At 36.8% G+C, this 20789-nt stretch overlaps 1 protein-coding gene across 2 annotated transcripts in view; it reads right to left on the minus strand.

Moving 5' to 3' along the window:
* The window catches only part of LCLAT1 (lysocardiolipin acyltransferase 1), a 192644-nt gene that overhangs the window by 83949 nt on the left and 87906 nt on the right, over positions 1-20789 (minus strand). For both annotated transcript variants that reach the window (XM_060309523.1, XM_030858024.2), the window contains 2 exons: positions 7995-8141; positions 1891-2007 (listed from right to left, as the gene is read on the minus strand). In XM_060309523.1, coding sequence (XP_060165506.1) covers positions 1891-2007; positions 7995-8141 — 264 coding nt within the window. The remainder of the gene's footprint in view (positions 1-1890; positions 2008-7994; positions 8142-20789) is intronic.

Consider the following 20789-nt stretch of genomic DNA (forward strand, 5'->3'; position numbering starts at 1 on the left):
ACTGAAGTAAATGGAGTCATCTAACTTTTTTTAGCTGAAGCAAATGAAGTCATCTGTGTTTCTTTCTTTACTGATACAGAGAAGGGGGAAAAATCAGTTGCCACTTCTGGCAGGAAAAATGACATACTGTAGTTGTTGACTAGTACTCTGAGTGATGACTAAGTAATACATGTTCCCCAAAGTTATAAATCAGTTTGCTACTAAAATATTTTCCAGATTTCAGAACAGAGAGCTCTGTAGTTATATCCTCATCCACTATAAAATAATCTCTCAACTATCCTGCCTGCAATTAAAAAGATCTTTATTAGCAAAAGATGTGTTCCAACAGCATGTTCCATGATGTCAGAAATACTTTTAAAGTAATCATTAAATACTATAAAATATCAGATTGTTAGAAAATAAAAAACATATTGTTGAATGAGAAGGGAGAGTCTAAATTGAATGCCACAGTAAGTGGTACCATGTTTTGGGGAAGAAAAACAAAAAAAACAAAAAGCAGCAGCATCCCTGTTTTAATGTCTTGGTACCCCCCTGTCCTATTCCATAGGCATAAAGAACTGTGTTCTCCATGAGCTTCTATGGGTAGATGGACACTCACTATTCATACACAATATGACCATAAAGCCCATGTTTCCATTTCATGTTAGTTATAACCACCGAATTCCAAAAGCAAGCCAAACTAACAGGGACAATATTTTTAGTTTACTATGTGAACTAACAGTAATGTGATTTTGGATTGACTATGCATTTCTTTTATATCATGAGTACTTAGTTGTAAAGATGCTTCGTTTTGGCAGGGTTCACTAAATGAGGTTATACTTTACATCTTAAAGTACATTAAACCCTAAGGGAACAATAGTGATGCCAATTAGGGTAAGGAGTAAGAAATTTATACCTTTTCTTATATAATGTTTCAAGGCCTTTCATGTTAGGCACAAGCAGTTTTATGACAACATAACAATTATCAAATGAAGGTGATAATTTGTCACAGATGTCACCTTTATACAATATGGTTTGCTAGAAATCAGAGTGGAGAGCAGAAACATGCAAACAAGATTTTTCTTCTGCTAGGTGACTCTGGGCTTTGACTTGTTCTTGTAAAATTAATAACACTTCAGTATGTTTCTGAATAGTTCCTTTTTCGTATATATCCATATGTCTGTTATCCATTTGTATATACATGTGTGTATGAATATATAAGTATTTACATATGCAGCTATAACAAAATGTCCAACTGTTTTTTTTTCATAAAAATATCAAAATGTAAACATTTAAATGGGTGTGATATGGTCAATGCAATCACCTTGGCTCCAGATGCCCTTCAACAGGCACGGCTCTAGAGGACGTGGGGGTGGGAAGGGGGTAGTGTGAGCCACAGAGTAGGAAGCAGAAGAACAAGGTTCCATCCGTGATCTTTGAAAATTTATGAACAACCCTGGATGCCACTTCTAGTTAACAACAAAATACAGGTAGCAGTACTTGCCTTCCTACCAACCGGAATCACTTGTTGCAGTGAGTGGAATAATGAATGTAAAAATATTTTTTAAGCTATAAATAACTATATTATAAGTGATAAGATACTTTCAAGACAGTTTTGCTGCTTTGAGAAGCATTTAAAAATGGAATGATAGTCTAACTGTATGTATTATTTTCTGTCTATTCCAAAAAAGGAGAAAAAATGTTTTGTTTCTGACAAAGATTCTTTTATATTTCTAAAGAATACATAATAAAACATTTTAGTGCATGGGGTCAAGTTAGCATAAAAATACAGTGTCTCATTTCTTGAGATAAAGTATGAAATAGTGCTTTGTAAATTCAACAGAGTTATATGTGAAGTTTAGCAATTTCTTCCACTTATATAAAAAAGTACACTTTGAGATGGGTGCTTACCTTCTCTTAGACGGTCTACTACAAAAGTAAAGCCTGTAGTCCTTGGATGTAAGACGTACTCATATTTCTGAAGTCCATTCTTTTCAGCAAATTCATTACTTCGAGCCGTGCTATTTTCTAAACAAAACAATAGGCCATTAGAAGCCATAAAATAAAGGAAGATAAGTGAGGTAAGGAAATGGTGCAGAATTTCTGTGATAAAAATGGCAGTTAATGTTTCTGTAATTAATATACTGAATCAAATGATAAGATAGAAATACTTTGGTAAATCCCTAACAAAGATCCCAGAGTTACCTACTTAATTGGAATTTCAGAAATTTTATAATAAGGTATTAATAGATGTTTTATAGCAGTTTATAAATTCATATTCAAATCCTTAAAATTCTTTAAGAGATTTCATAAAATAGTCAATATACAATGAAAACTGAAATACAAATAAAATACTAATAACTAAAATTTTCATAAAATAGTCGTTACATAATAAAAATGGAAATACTAAAATATAAAGATGAAATAAAGTAAAACTAAAATAGTAATAATACATAAGGATCTAGACATCCAGAAGAAATAACTAACAATTTGCCAAATAGATCACCATTTTTTTAACCCAATAATTTAGGGCTTCAGTGCAAAGTGAAGTATCTGCGTTGCTCAGGCACAGAGCACACTGACATTACTAACCAACACCACTCCACGACAGAATGGGCACATGATCAGCACACCATGTACAAACATCTGAACATGGTTTGGCTGAATATAGTTACTGAGTCAAGTATATGTTCCAATTGTTGGCAAAATCTTCTTTTTCCATTCCATGAGGTAACTTTATAAGTTCCAAGAAGAACCAAACCCATTATTCAGCAATTACATTTGGAAAAAGTAAAGTGTTCAGAAATTTGGCCTTAGCTGCTGGGGGAGATCATGAAATACCTTCTGATGACAGCAGACGTTAGAACCTGCAATCCTCAGCGGCATCCTGAAATTTATAGACCATTCCAAGTCACCAGGAAAAAACCTATATGTAAAAATACTACTTTCCGTGGAGTAAATTTAAGACCACAGAATCCTCAAAATGTCAAAAAACTATAGATGGATTCCACGACACTAAAATATTCAAAAAACACTCCTATAAACTGAGTCAAAAAATTAAACAGATCTCCAGCAAGTCAAAAGTAAAAGCTCTAAACAAGAAAAGTAATAAGCTCCTCTCACATTCATTTGAGGGGAATATTCTGGGCATGGGACTACAGAACAGTATTTTATAGACAACTGGCAGGACCTTACATGCGACTGGGAATCCCAGAGACACCACAAAGAAGAGTAGTTAACTACTCTTCAGTTTGCTCTTCCAGTTGGTCACAGACTTGGGGGATCTGAAGACAAAACTGAAAGCTGTTGTAGAATGTGAATACAGGTGGAAGTAGTTCTAAAAGGCACAGGCACAATGTGGGAAGTAAGAAATAATCACAGATCAGAGATGCAGATTTTCCCCTCCATCCCCACGTTATCTACCCATCCCCAGACTATGATTATTAGGACTGACAGACTAGCACCCCACTTTCTCACCACAACCTCCTATCTCGTTAGCCTGCTCCCTGTAACACTCCAATGCCAGCACGCCTACCACTCCAGTGAGACTACTGGCTGCTCGGATGTTCTCAAACCAGCCAGGCATATTCCCACCTCAGAGTCTGTGCAATGGTTCTTCCCAGAATGCCTTCTACCCAGCCATCTGCATGATTTTCTGCTTTGTTCATTTAGTCTCTCCTTAAATAAGAACTTAAGGGGCCTCCTCAAACCACCTTATATAAAACAGCACCCTATGTCCCCATCTTTTATTACTCTCTCTCCCTCTCTCTCTCCTTATCTTGCTTTTCTGTACAGCATTTATGAATACCAGACATATTTTTATTATTAGTTTTTAATCTGTTTTTCCTCATTAGAAAGTAAGCTTCATGAAAAGTCTCATGAAGAGACTTTTTTGTATATACATCTCCAGGCACTCATATATCTATTAAATGAATAAGTTTTACATACAAGGGTGTTTAATTGCATGTAATATTATATAATTGTTAAAACCTAGAAAAGCTTTCCTTTCTTAAAACAGGAAATCATAATATACCAACTGTGATGGTTAATTTTATGTGTCAAACTGACTAGGCCAAAGTACCCAGATATTGGTCAAACATTATTCTAGATGTTTCTGTGAAAGTGTTTTTTGATGAGATTAATATTTAAATCAGTAGACTCTGAGTAAAGCAGACTATCCTGCATAATGTGGGTGGGCCTCATCCAGTCAGTTGAAGGTCTTAAGAGAAAAAGACTAATCTCCTCAAGCAAGAAAGAATTCTGCCAGCAGACTGCCTTTGGACTCAAACTGCAACTCTTCCCTGGAGTCACAGCCTGTTGACATACCCTGTATATTTCTGACTTGCCACCCTCCAGAATCCTTAATTTCCTTAAAATAAATTTGCCACCCCCCACCCATTATCTCTTTTTCTCTCCCTCTCTCTCTCTCTCCACACACACACACACACACACACACACACACACGGTTCTGTTTTTCTGGACAACCTTGACTAATGATGTCAGAGAATACAATAGTAAGTACAAAGAAAAGTGTAGTTCTGGTTTTCCAATTTTAAAATTACGTGTATGTGTGCACATATATATGCCTATGGATGTGTGTATGTATACGTGTATGTGTGTGTGCGCACATGCACGTGTGACCAAATGACCCAAAAACAATGGAACAAAATTAGAATAGTGCTTCTTTATGGGCAGTGGGATTAGAGTAATATTTGTGCTCCCTTCTATGTTTATAAATTTCCCCAAAATAACATATATTACTTGCATAAGCAAAAAAAAAAGTTATAAACAACAATAATATATGAAAATAGAATATAAAGTTAATTTAAACGTACTAATTTGAAAATGTGCAAACAAGTTGGATTCACAACTTGAAGAGGATTATAAAACATTCTCTTTGGGCTTAAAAACCCAACTGTAAAGTTAACTGTGGTAGCTAAAAACACCTTTGAGTTAACAGATACATTTTCTAACCAAAGGTATTTTGCTAGCCTACTTAAAAAAAAAAAATCATATCCCAACTCAAAACTATTTGTAAAATACTGTTTAAAAAAAATTTTTTTAACTTCAAGATCAGTCTATTTATTTCCTCTATCTCGCAAATAGTCTGGCTTTTGCAAGTTGGCCTTAAAATGTAAATACTGTTTTAACTTTAAAAATATTCAACTACATTATGTAATAATAAGTACTCTGGACCCTGAAAATATTCAACTAGATGTTAAGTTCATCACCTAAAAAAGACACTTGAAAATACAGACTGAAAAGTTTTAAATATCTACTTTATAAACTCTGAAGGTCTAATGTATGAACATTTTAATACTAATGTACCAAAGTAACAGCAACCCATGAGCTTTTATCCCATTAGCGTTTAATTACTAAATAACTTCCACAGTTGCCACTCTTTAGTGTACATTTTGGCATTCACAAAATCTATCATTTCAGTAAATGACTTTCTATACTCAAACACAGATGATATTTCAATACTCAAATTTGAGTATTATACATTCTAAGGATTAAAAAATGTAAATATGGCTGTCTGTCCATTGAAATTTCCTAATGATAGTTCAGTTCTGGGAATCAATCAACTTACAACTTACAATATATTTTCAAACTTAAACAATATGCAGCCAATATTATACTCAGTATTACCTTCTGTGACCCAACTACTATTAGAATTTTAACTACAAAAATCAAACATATACAGTAAGTATAATTTAGTACTTAATACTAGTATATAAAAATTGCCGGGCTTCATTTAGCTCAGTTCCAATCTGTCATACATTAGTCAAAGATCTCTTCCTTGGTATTAATGGTAAATGTTTCCCAAAATACTTTAATTTCCCTATTAACATATTACAGTTTAGTCACCCATTCACCTACTTAAGTAGTTGTGTAATTTGTATTTTCCATCTTGCACTCTTTTTTGGGGTACTGGGTTCCATAAATTACTATGTCCACAGAGTGAATTAGATTGTTCATTTACTTGTTCTCCTCTCAGGTTCTAAGAGTTGCCTTTCTTGGTAGCTCTTAGCTACCTCGATCTAGTATTGAGGATTTAGAAGACAAGTTCACAGGGATCTCTCCGTACTATCTGTGAGTTTTAGATTTCAGTTCTAACCTGCTTAAGTCTGTCTTCCCTGGTACAGCAGACGTTTATACATTGGGCCCTTCTCAAATTCTGCTGTATTCTTCTTAAAGTAACCAGGGTACTAAAGCTTTTGAATTTTGCTCTTTTGAATTGAAGGATTCTATAAAACTACTTCCTGTTGTAGCTTACTCCCTCCCCCACCAATATTCATCAACCAGAGCAGTTCTTCTCTCCGTCTTAGAAATCCTAGACTGCAATAGAAGGCTTCACCTGCAGAAATGACCTGTGGTTCAAAAAAGATGTGAAGCCCACTGATTTAGTAAGAATGAAAGACTGCATTTTGTTTTTAATCTTTTAAAGAATTCCTTGAGGGCTTCCCTGGTGGCGCAGTGGTTGAGAGTCCGCCTGCCGATGCAGGGGACACGGGTTCGTGCCCCGGTCCGGGAGGATCCCACGTGCCACGGAGCGGCTGGGCCCGTGAGCCATGGCCGCTGAGCCTGCGCGTCCGGAGCCTGTGCTCCACAACGGGAGAGGCCACAACAGTGAGAGGCCTGCGTACCGCAAAAAAAAAAAAGAATTCCTTGAGATCCACTGGCATTCTTGGCCTGTGTAATTTGGTATCTGGGAAGATAGAGAAGTCCTAGATATATTCTCCTGTGTCGCCTCTACAACTCAACGATGGCTGAATTTTCTTTAGGAAAAGGACAAGGCCTTTCCAGCTTATATTAGAAATAAGGCTTTAAAAATACCAGGAAAGGGGCTTCCCTGGTGGTGCAGTGGTTAAGAATCTGCCTGCCAATGCAGGAGACACGGGTTCGAGCCCTGGTCCAGGAGGATCCCATATACCGCAGAGCAACTAAGCTCATGTGCCACAACTACTGAGGCCTGTGAGCCTGGAGCCTGTGCTCCGCAACAAGAGAAGCCACCACAATAAGCATGTGTGCCGCAACGAAGAGTGGCCCACACTCTCCACAACTAGAGAAGGCATGCGCACACCAACGAAGACCCAACGCAGCCAAAAATAAGTAAAATAAATAAATTATTAAAAAACAGGAAAAAGGCAACATACTAACTTAAATCAACAAGTGAAACTGGTTACTATTAGATCCTTTCCTTTTTTTAAAAAAATTAATTACTTGATTTGTTTTTGGCTGTGTTGGGTCTTTGTTGCTGCGCACAGGCTTTCTCTAGTTGCGGTAAGCGGGGGCTACTCTTCATTGCGGTGCACAGGCTTCTCATTGCAGTGGCTTCTCTTGTTGTGGAGCACAGGCTCTAGGCGTGCAGGCTTCAATAGTTGTGGCACATGGGCTCAGCAGTTGTGGCTCGTGGGCTCTAGAGCGCAGGCTCAGTACTTGTGGCGCCACAGGCTTAGTTGCTCCGCAGCATGTGGGATCTTCACGGACCAGGGCTCGAACCTGTGTCCCCTGCATTGGCAGGCGGATTCTTAACCACTGTACCACCAGGGAAGCCCAGATCCTTTTCTTATAAGAAAGAAGTTGGAAAAAAAGGGTCTAATGGATAAATACGGATCTTGGAAGAGGACAGTGAATAGATATTTTAAAACTAGGCTTTGTTCTTCTCTCTCAAGATTGTTTTGGCTACTTGAGGTTTTTTGTGGTTATGTACAAACTATATAAAGTAAAATGCTGATATTTAAAGTATATACCGAGACTTAAAATATAAAGCTCTAAGATGGCAAGTATAAATAATACCTCTTGGAGTTGCCCATCATAAACTCTATGGGCTGGAAACCAGGAGTTCTGGGTTCTGATGTGCTGCTGACTAACTGAGTGACCCCAGGGATGGGCCAATAATCTTGTTGGTATTCAGTTGCTTCATCTGAGGACTGAGAAGTTTAGACTAGATAGCTAATTTTGGAGTTCCTTCATGTTTTAAAATTCTGTGATCCAAACAAAGGGTACCTTACCTGTGAGATCAGTCCCTTCTGGGAATATGAGGAGTTGAAGTGGTTCATGGATATCACAAAAATAATCAATCATGTCTTCAAAATGGCTCTTATCATCCTTCCATTTCCTATGAATGAAGATATAGGCCGCAGCCTGCATGGCCCAACCTAGAATCAATTTAACAAGTATTTATGTATAATTTTAATACCAATATCCACATATTTCTGAATATAATATTTCAGAGTTTTGGAGTTTTACTATAAATTATTTACTTTCATAATAAGCATCTCATGATATACCTTAAATTCAGCACTGATCTTGGATTAAATAACAGATATACCAGAGAATATTCTTAAAGGAGTCTGTTAAATTCTGGAATTTGCAAAATTCTCAAAAACCTCTTTTCAAGCAAAACCTAGCTATTAAAATAACAAGGAGAAAAACTTCCTTAACTATCTATCAGTAACTCACCCAAAGTTAACAATCCTAACTTAAACAGATACTTTAACCAAGTTACCTACAAGAGATATATGACTATGTGTTATCAGGCTTACAAAGCAGTAAGCACGGGATTGTTCTCAAGCCATGTATACGAGCATTGTCTTTACTATTTCCCTTTCTGTACTACTCGATCTCTAAATCCAATTGCTGTTTTCAATGTAATCTCTTCTTTAGAGTTATTTTAAAAAGAAAATACGCAATGACTACTAAACACATTAATGAGAGCATACGCTGTGATCACATTCCCTTTCTCTAAGGCGAATTCAACCTTGCTACTGAAGAGGCAGCTCTAGACGAGCCAGGTTTTTCCCAGCTGGCATCCCTCCCTGGCCAGAAATGACGAACTACTGTGGTAAATATCTGACTTAAGGCGGACAATGAATAGTCTATTCAATAGTCCATGAAGCATGAAACCCTTGGCCCATACACAGTAACTGTCTTGGCCAAATGTTCTCTCTCAGGAATTTTACCTGGGACCATGGAGAAAACAAGCTGGTATATATAAGACAAATGGACGGACAAAAAAAGCAGATAAGAGACAGTAGCACCTGAGGCAAAGTAAAGGTAGCACACTATAGTGAAGACCTAAACAACTGCTCTTGAGGCACATAAAGCTGACTGTGATCAACAACAAAAGATAGCCTTCCACAATGGCTGGCCAGTCTTTGGGTTCACCTCTTGGATATCCCAGAAGAGTCCATCTCCCTTATTGTCATGTGTATCTTTACAATATACTTTTACTAGTTCAGCTAGAGGGGATGAGTGGTAGTTTCTTAAAAACACAACTAAAATAATAGCTATTATCATTTAGTAAATACAGTAGTACCCTAAGAATATATAAAATTATCATTAAATCATGATTTTAAAATCTGTAGGACTTTATTTGGTTTGAATTAAGTCCAAACTAGAATACTGTATTCTACAAATATAAATAAGCATATTCCCAAATAATCCACACTTTAGTATAAGGTCTTGCCGATAATGTGTCCAGTTGCTGCTCACCCACTGTATTTGTCAGTCATATCCACCTGTACTGGAATTGATCCCGCACCTGCCCCCTCTTACATGTCTCCTCTTTTACCTGAGGACACCTACATCCACAGTGCAGTTTGTAGGCGGTATAACTCTGGAATGAAATTGCCTGGGTTAGAATCATAGTTCCACCATAAACCAGCTGTTCAGCTTTAAGCCTTTGTCCCTTATTGACCCCAAACGTAAAAATAAGCATAATGCTGCAACAGTATTTACCTGATAGGAGTTGTTGTAAGAAATAAATTAAGATTATTTAGCACAAAGTATTCAATAAGTAATAGTTATTGTCATTATGATTAAGAAGTTACAATAATACCAAGGATATTGCACCAAGGAACATAAAAATGTAACCAAAAAAGTTCCCATTCACAATTGCCCAGCCCTACGCTGGTGTTTTGGAAATTATAAACTCTATTTTATTATTTTAAAGCTCATGCTTAAAATTTTTTCACCTTTCTATTTTTACAAACATTTAAACTTAAATAATTCTATCAACTTTGAGTTAATAATCTTCCCCCAAACAAAAAATTATGCTTTCCTCTTGTCCCTCTTCCAAGATTTGTAGAAATCATCCAATAGTTCCTCCAAATTGCTATTATTATTACTACTACTATTCCTTATGCTTCACAGAACGATTTTAATTATTTAGACTTGACTCGGGTTAAGTCTGTTGGCTTCTCTTCTTATCATTGTTTCTTATATCCTATGTCCTTCTGTTAGTCCTCCTTAAGGAACTTGTTTCAAAAAAATGTTTGAGTTTTTGCATTTACGAAATGTTTTTTTTTGTTGTTGTTGTTCTCAATTTTGGAGGCTAGCTTGGCTTAAAACAGAACTTGAGATTTTAAATCATTTTCCCCTAGGAATTTCAAAGCTGTTTTTCCCACAATCTTCTTATAGAAGTCTGATATCAATCTGATTTCTGCAGATAATTTTTTTCCCCTCTGGAAGCTTTATTTTCTCTTTATCTTTGGTTTTGTGAGACTTCACCAGTATGCAACTTTTTCATTAATTCTGCTCAGCAGTTGGTACACTCTTCCAATATGAGTCTCTTTAACTTTGGGAATATTCCTTCCATTATTTAAGAAAACACTACTTTTTCTCTTCTTCATTCTCTCAGACTTTCTATTTAGAACTTCTCTTAGATAGATGTTAAAACTTCTGGTTTTGTCCTCTCATACTTTTTATCTCCCTTCATTTGATGCTGTGTTTAAGGGAAAATCTTTTAGCTTAGTCATCTAACTCATTAATTTCATCTTTAGCTGTTTCTAGTCTACTAATTTTTATTTCAGTAATCAACTGTTTAATTGTCAAATTTTATGGACAAATAGCAAAAACTATAATAAGCTATGACAAGTACAAAGAGGAGTAATTTTAAAAAAATGTTTATTGAATGGTTACTATGTGCCTAGTACTGTTCTAAGCATTTTTCATTAATTCAATTAGTTATCAAGACAACTTTATGAACTAGGTAAAATTATTATTCCTATCTTATGGATGAAGAAACTAAGGCACACTGAGAACTCAGAGAACTAGTAAGTGGTAAAATCAGGTTTCAAATGCAGGCAGTCTGGCTCCAGAGCTGATGTTTTTAACCACTGTACTAAACAGCCTCTTTGCAATACATACTTGAATCTCTCTAAGGGTATCAGTGAAACACAGTATAAATTCTCCTCAGAGAAATGTCTATTCCTCAGAGAGTTTATTCCTAAACTTTCTTTAAAGCTGTGTATTTTTCTCAAATGTTAATTCTGCATTGTCCTCATATTTGTAAAGGATGTTCTAGACTGAACAATACTGACAGGTTGTGTATTTCTCCATTCCAAGTGAGAATATCTGTTGCTCCCTTGGGGGGAGGGAGCAGTAGGAAAACCCATAGGGCTGTGTCATAAAACTTTTCAAATATTATGTATATGTTTCGGAAATCCCAGAAAGGGAAGTAAAAAGACTAAATCAGTCAGCCTCTTGGACCTCTCCTCTGAAGATGTGATGATTCTTCCCCTTTGTGCTTTGCCTTTTCATGTTCCATTTATACATTATACATCACTAATGCTTTTGAATCTGTTTTACTCCCTTTAGCTTAAATGTTTTCTCCTTCTCATAAAAACCACAGGAAGACCTCGTGAGTCTTTTTCTTCTCATTTCATTGCCATCAGTACACATGTTATTCACGTTTAAAGCAATATCCAGATTTTTCTTAACATTCTTGAGGTCCTCATACAGTTTTATGACATTTATTTCATAAGTCTATGGGTTGATAAATGACAGTGCAACTGATTCTGTCATTTGAAATTAGTCTATATAACTTGCCTGTTTTATACTTTTTCCATTGGAGGACTTTCTGTCTATCACCTGAATTTCTCAGACAAGTACTGAGAGCCTGGCAGGTTTATAAAAATAGATTCTGTGGATGCTGGCATGGCTCTGTTATCACCACCTACTTTCAAAAATCCCATTTACATTACCAGCACTGCATTCTCAAAGCAGAAAGGAGTAATCTCTAAGCATACTCTATTGTCCAGAGGTATTCCATAATTTTAGAACCTGGTTTTCCTTGGCTTAAATTTTCTTTTATCGAATTTTAGAGTTGGCTAGGAAAAAGGAAAACCCGACCAATTTACTTGAGTGTATTTTTAACATGCATTCTTTCTCCATAAAAAGTAAGCCCTTTTCAGCATTTTCTTTTTTTTTTTAAATTTAATTTTATTTAATTTTTATACAGCAGGTTCTTATTAGTTATCCATTTTATACACATTAGTGTATATATGTCAATCCCAGTCTCCCAATTCATCCCACCCCCCCCACCACTTTCCCCCCTTGGTGTCCACACATTTGTTCTCTACATCTGTGTCTCTATTTCTGCCTTGCAAACCGGTTCATCTGTACCATTCTTCTGGATCCCACATATATGTGCTAATACACAACATACGTTTTTCTCTTTCTGACCTTACTTCACTCTGTATGACAGTCTCTAGGTCCATCCACGTCTCTACAAATGACCCAATTTCATTCCTTTTTATGGCTGAGTAATATTCCATTGTATATATGTGCCACATCTTCTTTATCTATTCATCCTTTTTTCATTTTAGTGTGGATGAATATACAGTTAACCCCTGGTCAACATGGGGGTTAGGGGTGCCTACCCCCAAGCACAGCCTAAAATCCACTTATAACTTTACAGTCATCCCCTCCATATCCATGGTTATGCATCCACGAATCAACCAACCACAAATTGTATGGTACTGTAGTACGTATTTATTGAAAAAAAACCCACAGGTAAATGGACCCATGCAGTTCAAACCTGTGTTCAAGGGTCAACTGTAGTTAAGAGAATCATAAAAATATCTATACTACTCACCTATTGTACTAAAAACTGAACTTCAAAAATAGATTAATTCATCATTGTTGTCCAGGTACTTATTAATTCATTACGGTATTTACTTTGGGACTATGAATGCAATACCAGAAACAAAAAGCAATGTGCAAGAGATAAAACAAACTGTTCTCTTCAACATATTTTCAATCCTGAATAGAGGGTGTGGATACAACCAAGGGAATGTTACCCACAGGCCTCTATTAAATGAAAATGAGTGATAATATGAACAGATGCAAATTTTATATAAACTCGTATCACAACAATCATAAGCAAATACTATGTTTGCTGACTGTGTGGTTGTGCATAACAATGGTTATACAAATGAATCCAGAACAAGTACTATTTCTCAGAATTTCAACCTATGTCAGCATTTAGCAAAATGCTACACCAAGTTAGGGAAGCTCTGTCTTCTTTGAACTCACATTTGAAATTAGGTAATGCTCTCTATATCCTTCGTCTAAGATGATGAACTTACATGAGGCTCTGGCTTTTAAAAACATTGAGAGGAGGCAGATAATCAATTCTATGACTTTTTCCTGTAATAATCCTTTTAGAACATGCCTGTATCATTAGGTTTCAAATGTGCTTGTGCTGAAAATACAAGACAGAAATCAAAGTATAAAATATGAGCAGACAATTAAATAATATCCTAAAGGAAACTCAATTCCAAATATAATTTCAAATTTGAAAAACCACAAAATGGATAAAACCACCCTTACTGCAAATTTCACTAGACTCCACAAAGAGATGATTATATCTACCTGCAGAGAGTAGAAAGTCTGGCTTGACACTGAAGAAATACCTATTTATTGATGGCTTTTGGTTGGCAAGATGCAATTTCTTGGTTATGATTACAGTTTCGGGGTTTTACCCTATGGTGGAACCAAAAACCTGTTTTTCATACTATGTGAGATTTACCATTTAATCAGTATTACAGATGAAGTGCCATCTGAGATATCTGTTCCTGTTGCACAACTGATTCCTAAGCTACATATATTACTAGCTCTATACACTGAGAGAGGCAGTAGCCACCAGCATGTGGTTGGCAGAATAATGCCCCCACAAAAGATATCCACATCCTAATTCCCAGAAGTGTGAATACATTACATGGCAAAGAAGAATTACGGTTGCTAATCTGCTGAATTTAAAATAGGGAGATTATCCTGGATTAGCCTGGGGGGGCCAGTGTAATCATAAAGGTCCTTAAAGGTGGAAGATGGAGGCAGGGAAAGACTCAGTGTCAGAGTGAGGCTATGTGAGGAGGACTCAGCTGGTTCTTGCTGGCCTTAAAGGTGGAGGAAAAGGAGGCAGGAGCCAAAGAATGTGGGTGACCAATAGAAACTGGAAATGTCAAGGAAACAGACTCTCCACAGGAGCCTAACAGAAAGGATTTGGTCCTGCAAATGCCTTGATTTTAGCCCAATGAGCCCCACATCAGACTTCTGACCTCCAGAACTGTGAGATGATAAATATGTGTGGTTTAAGGTGACTCCATTCATGGTACAAGCAGTAATAGAAAACTATACAGAGCACAGTCAGTGCCCAGATCGTAGTTTCTAACACCTTGCTTTAATCAAAGGAACTAGGGTTCCTTAGGAAAATGCTGAGCCTAGGGCTGGGGCAGGGAAAAATACAAGAATCTTGTACCACCAGAAAATAAGAAAATGATTAAAAGAAAAAAAGAAATATGGGGACCCAAAAGGACGTAAGAGCCAACCTGCAAAAACTCCCAATGGCCAAAGCTGGAACAACTTCAGCAACAAAATAAATAACAATAGTACTGGATTTAACCCAAAGAATAAAATAAATATTGATAAGTTCATATTGGCATAATTAAATGACTGAGAAGGGACAGACCTTCACAGAATTGCAAATAAAATATGTAGATGCTCCCCACTCCAAGGAGGTGAAGCTTAATTCCCCCTGCCCACAACCAGCCCTACCGAATAAAATACAGAGAGAGAGGAGAAAACATTAACTTTGTGGTGCAGAACCCTGGCAGACACCACCTTAACCAAATGATTACAATTAACATCACTCATGATAAGCCAGGTTGATATCATGAACCCTCCTGATGAGATGAGAAAGTCACTTCATATCCGTGGGGCTTTTTCTCAAAACCCAAAACTAATCATGAGAAAATGTCATGAAAAGCAAATGCAAAACAAACTCAAAATGAGGGACATTCTACAAAATATCCGACCAGTTCTCTTCAAAAGCACTAAAATAAAGACAGACTGCCACACAATGGAGGAAGACTACAGAGACATGGTGACTTTAAAAAAAAAAAAAGAGATCCTCAATTGCATCCCAGAACAGAAAAAGGACATTAGTGGAAACACTGGTGAAATCTAAATAAAGTCTGTAGTTCAGTTAATAGTATTGTACCCATGTTAATCTTTTGTTTTGACAAATGTTCCACAGCTGTGTAAGAGGTTAACATCAGGGGAAGATGGGTGAAAATAGGAAAATTTTCTGTACTGTCTTTGCAAATATTCAATACATCTAAAATTATTCCATATAAAAAGGTATTTAAGAACATCTAATGTTAATGCAAACTACTGTTTAATTTAAAAATACATGAATAACAGCTATTTTGCATTCTAAAATCAAAGACCTAGGTGTTCTTACTTGGGATTCACTTACTATGCCGTTTATTTGATTGTAATAGTTGAAGATTATCAGTAACCACATTTCTAAGATATAGTTGGGACATTATTTTTATTGTGGAAGGACATGTTAAATCTTGGCTACATGATATGTCCCTGCCTGGTATTCATTACACAATGACTCTCAGAAATATCTGACTTCAAGCATAAGGAAAATAATTCCCATAAGATTTAAGGACAAGAATAAACAAGGGAAAAAAGGCCACACTGGGTTTCGTAAACTCCCTTAACAATGACATATATAATAAATACAACAGCTAATTCAATTTTTCCCCAGTATTACAATGCTGCCTTTCTCTTTAAAAATATCATTACAATTTATAGGTACTTATTTAGCCACAAGTGAAAGGAAAACTGAAGGCGCTAGAATCAAGTTATCTCTTGAAATTAAGGTTGAAAAACAAACTATAAAGTACATTGGGTCCATCTCTCCTATTTTTTTTACTATTATTGTAAAACACCCTTTTCAAAGTTGGCTCAAATTGATCATTGTAAGACTGACTTTATTTGTGCTTCTCTACTAAATGCAAAGTGGAGAGAAAACCCTAAAGCTCCCCCCAAATTCTTTTACTTCTTTCTCCTAAAATTGCCCTGTTATAGAAACATGGATTTTAGGTAGTTTTTAGAATCTACTTATTAATTTAGGCAAAGAAATTCTTCAATTTTCAGTACAAATGAGGGTACTGAAAGGCCTAGAGTCAAAATATGCTTCCCAGCTCACATCTGGAATGCCTCGCAGCCTGCAGCAGTGCAGCTGACTGAGGTATTAGAGATGGTGCACATCAACAGGATATCCAATTTAGGTAAACAACCGCAGTATAACTCCAGTAAGTAACTGACTGAATAACCTTAAAGCCCAGAACCATGTCTCCCAACCAAAGAATCTGTCAACTTCCATACAGCTCAGAACTTGAGCTTTGTTAACAACTCAGCTAACACAGTCAAAACAAAAGCTTCGTTTAAGTTACTTAGATCTCAGTACAATCATAAAAAATTACTTAGTTCTCAATGTAGTTCTAGAAAGAAGTATAATCCTGGTATACTGCCTGGCATATGACTTAACTAAAATAAACCTTTGTTCCCAATGGGTTTCCCTCCCTCCCTGGCAAAAAGAAAAAAAAAAAAAAAGCATCAAACTCATCTCAGCCAAGCAACCCTGGCAACTGAAACTACAAAATCAACAAGGACAAAAACTTATTTTTCAACTAGCAGTAGTAGCTAAGATGAAAACGATCTGTATGTATCTGAAAATACACAGAGTTGTATGTGACATCTAGCCATAGAACTAAAACATTTTAATATACTGTCTACTATATTTCTTCTGACAGTTTTCATAAAAATCTTAATTCACGATAGCCATTATAATAACATTTACTGAATGACTACATCAATCGTTGCATACTTTTCTTTATAGATTGGTGAAATGTGGGAAAGAAGCTGTATGTATCAGGATCCTTTGGGCTATAAATAACAGAATACCAATCTGAAAGTCATATAAACCCTCTGGGTGTATGTGTCTCACATAAAATGTAGTCTGGCCCCAAGGCTGGTTCAGAAGCCAGGCCCTCACATTCTATTTGGCCATCCTCTTGGATGCAAGATGATTGCAGGAGCTCCAAGTATGATGTACTCTCACAATAATGTCCCAAAGTAGGAAAAGAGAGGCATTGTCCCTTCATGAACCTCTTATTAAGGAGGAAAATCCTTCCCAGAGCCTTCTAACAAGGAGTCTCCCTATTAGGTCCCTTTGGTGGGACTGGCTGATAGGAGGCTGAGGAAGGCAATATGAGGTATTTTCATTCTCTGTCATGGGATGTGTGTATCATAGAAATACATTGTTAAAAATAGTAAAACATCCTCTCTGGCCTTTAGGTATTTAGTAACAAATGCAACAACACAGGAAAGAAGGGTGCTGTGAAACCTTCCATGATTTACAGTAGGAAGCAATAAAATAATCAGTCTCTTGTGGCCAGGTGACAAGAAAATTTGCTGTAAGTAAGAACTACAGTTTAGTAATTAAGTAGCTAGGAATCCTTGACTAAAAGCCGCCTTTGAAGATAGGTCACAGAGGGAGTGTCAAATATATGTGCTGTAGAGTAGCGGTCCCCAACCCTTTTGGCACCAGGGACCGGTTTCGTGCAAGACAATTTTTCCACGGACAGGGGCGGCGGGGAGGGGGTGATGGTTTAGGCGGCAATGAGACCGGTGGGGAGTGGCAGATGAAGCTTGGCTCGCTCACCCGCTGCTCACCTCCTGCTGTGCGGTCCAGTTACTAACAGATTGCACACTGGTACCCGTCCTCGGCTTGGGGGTTGGGGACCCCTGCTGTAAAGATTCCTTCCAGGAAATCTCAAGCAGCTGTTACTCAGGGTGACTAGTAACTAGTAATTCCTCACTTAGCTGACGCAGGTAGTAAAACTGACGCCTCAGAGATACCAAAGAAACTGGTAGGAATGGGGTGTTACTGATACCGACTCTTGAGGAGAGTCTTACTTCAATATAGAAATGTATTCATCTTATCCTCTGAGTTGTAAAATAGGAGAGCAGCATGAAGTGTTGTTAAATTTTAAAAGGGTCCACCAAATTGAATGGTGTCAAAGACATTCATGGCTTAAAGACGGTTCTAGTTTTAATGAATGTCCATTTTAAGTAGGAGGAAGCTGGGTAGGAGAGGGAGAGTCTTCCCTCTCACCGAAGATAAAGTTGGGTATTATAAACTGTAAATATCTCAAATAGGAAATTATCCATTCTTTGTACTTACTATATAATAGTTAATAAAATTAAGGTGACTTCAGTAAATTTAGTGATTCTTAAAACTGTGTGAGAAATATCTTTAAATGAATTTACATCTAACACTTATACATTAAATACAGTTAAAACTGAAATTTTGACCACATAAAATGGATTATCTTTCCAACTAATGTATGATGCTTGTTTTGCAGCATGTTCATGTGTAACAGCAGCATGCGCTATAACCACTGTTTCTCCAGCGTATTGGGCAAGGTATACAATAGATTTTAACCCAGTAGTTTTTATTCATGGTCTTTAAAAAGAGAAGAATGCTTATAAAATGCCAAAGGCATATTTTTTAAATTCCAGTTATTTCTATAGATCAGATTTGACCAAAAAAATTTTAGTATTTTGGAAGACAGGTTATTCTCAGGGAGGCCGGACTTAGGAAAAGCCTCTGACCCAGTTTCAATTATCCAGCTAAAACAGGACCACCACAGGAGCCTGTAAGGATACACTCAGACTTTGCATGCCTTGAACAAACTGAGAGTGGATAAAAGCATTCATCAGAGGCCATGCTGTTACTTCTTTCTTGTCCCTGATCTCATTCTGGAACAATCTAGATATATTTCACAATTTGTGGTTGTTCCTAGTTTTCACCACTACCTTATGGTGCAGTTTGAGAACAGTAGGATTATACGACAATCTACTTTAAAATCAGGACGTATATGTCAGGGAGGGTTTAGTTCAATCCACGACTTGGCAACTTTTTAAATCACTATCCATTTAATGTTTACTCCTCTTTTTGTGCTTTCTAAAAGCCTCCAACCCTTTTGCCACTCAAGTGTGATTAACTAATGATCCAGAAAAACCAAGGAGCCATGAGCTGGGTGGGCCAGATGGCACACGAATTTCCTGGTACAAAAACACTAGGCAAATGGACTTTTCATGACACCTCTGGGTTTCATATTTCCTGCGTTGTTACTAAGTGGTTATGAAGTTGACTAAAAATAAAAACCTATGTCTAAACCATCATTATAAATAGTTGAAATCTATCAGACATTTTTTCCTTAACATCTAATTTCACATACCTTAGCAGACTCTAAACAGTTTAGCTAGCTCAGCTTACCAAAACTCTTTACAATGTGAACTGGAATCTAAACACTCTTAATGGTTTCTTCCCTAGCCTGTTAGGTAAGTCTGTTACTTCCATACTTTAAGAAAAAACTTTCAAATTCTAAATTCTCATCCATTCTCCAAACTGGCACTACAGATATATAATATTATTTCCCTTTGGTCATTCGTAAATGAACTAAGGAAACCAGATAATTATATTCCAAACTCTGATAAGCAAACATTTATTTAGAAATAATTATACATAGCAACATTAAATACACCCTAAAGTCATGGCAAGTGTCAACAAGCTAAGTCTGGCATAGTCTGAAGCAGGATAGAGCTGACCAATAGGACACATCCATTCTCTTCCCTTTCTTTCATTTTCCCCTGCAAACTCCAACATTAATACTCCATTTGCAAACACATTCTGTTTTATTTTTCCTGCCTACACTTTTGCCTTGCTTAATTTACTTTGCACTTATTCACTTTAAAGGTTCTAAAATCGGTTTTTTTCTTCAATCCAAAATCTGTTCTCATTAATGGTTTGCATTTTTATGAAATCCTATCAAGTCTACAAATACTTTAAGAGCCTACAATGGTGAGAGACACTGTAAGGAGCTTATATCTTTTGGGAAAAGAAAATGGGAAAGCTAAGAATGAAATACTTACACAGAAACTCAAACAAGAGAGAAGACAGTTTTAACAATGTTAAAAATGAGTATAGGGGCTTCCCTGGTGGTGCAGTGGTTAAGAATCCGCCTGCCAATGCAGGGGACACGGGTTCAAGCCCTGGTCAGGGAAGATCCCACATGCCGTGGAACAACTAAGCCCGTGCACCTCAACTACCGAGCCTGAGCTCTAGAGCCCGCGAGCCACAACTACTGAAGCCAGCGCGCCTAGCGCCCGTGCTCTGCAACAAGAGAAGCCACCGCAGTGAGAAGCCCACGCACTGCAACGAAGAGTAGTAGCCCCTGCTTACTGCAACTAGAGAAAGACCGCGCGCAGCAACGAAGACCCAACACAGCCAAAAATACATAAATAAAAATACATAAATTTATAAAAAAAAATGAGTATACCATTGCAGAATAGGAGGAAGTAAAGATTAGGTGATCAGGGAAAGAGAACATGGGTCTGTGAGACACTAGAAAAACCAGAGGTCTAATATGGATCTCTGTAAGGCAAAAGGTGGGAGGGTGGATGTCCCAAAGGGAACTACAGAAATAACAGGCAGCAGCAAATAACACTCTACTGGCATTTAATTTAATCCTCACACCACCCAATAAAGCTGTACTACTTCTTTTTTAAGTTGAGATGTAACTGATGCATAATATTACATTAGTTTTAGGTGTACAACAAAATGATTCCATATATGTACATGTCATGAAATGACCACC

The sequence above is a fragment of the Globicephala melas genome, chromosome 12, assembly GCF_963455315.2.
Source record: "Globicephala melas chromosome 12, mGloMel1.2, whole genome shotgun sequence".
NCBI classification, from domain to species: domain Eukaryota; kingdom Metazoa; phylum Chordata; class Mammalia; order Artiodactyla; family Delphinidae; genus Globicephala; species Globicephala melas.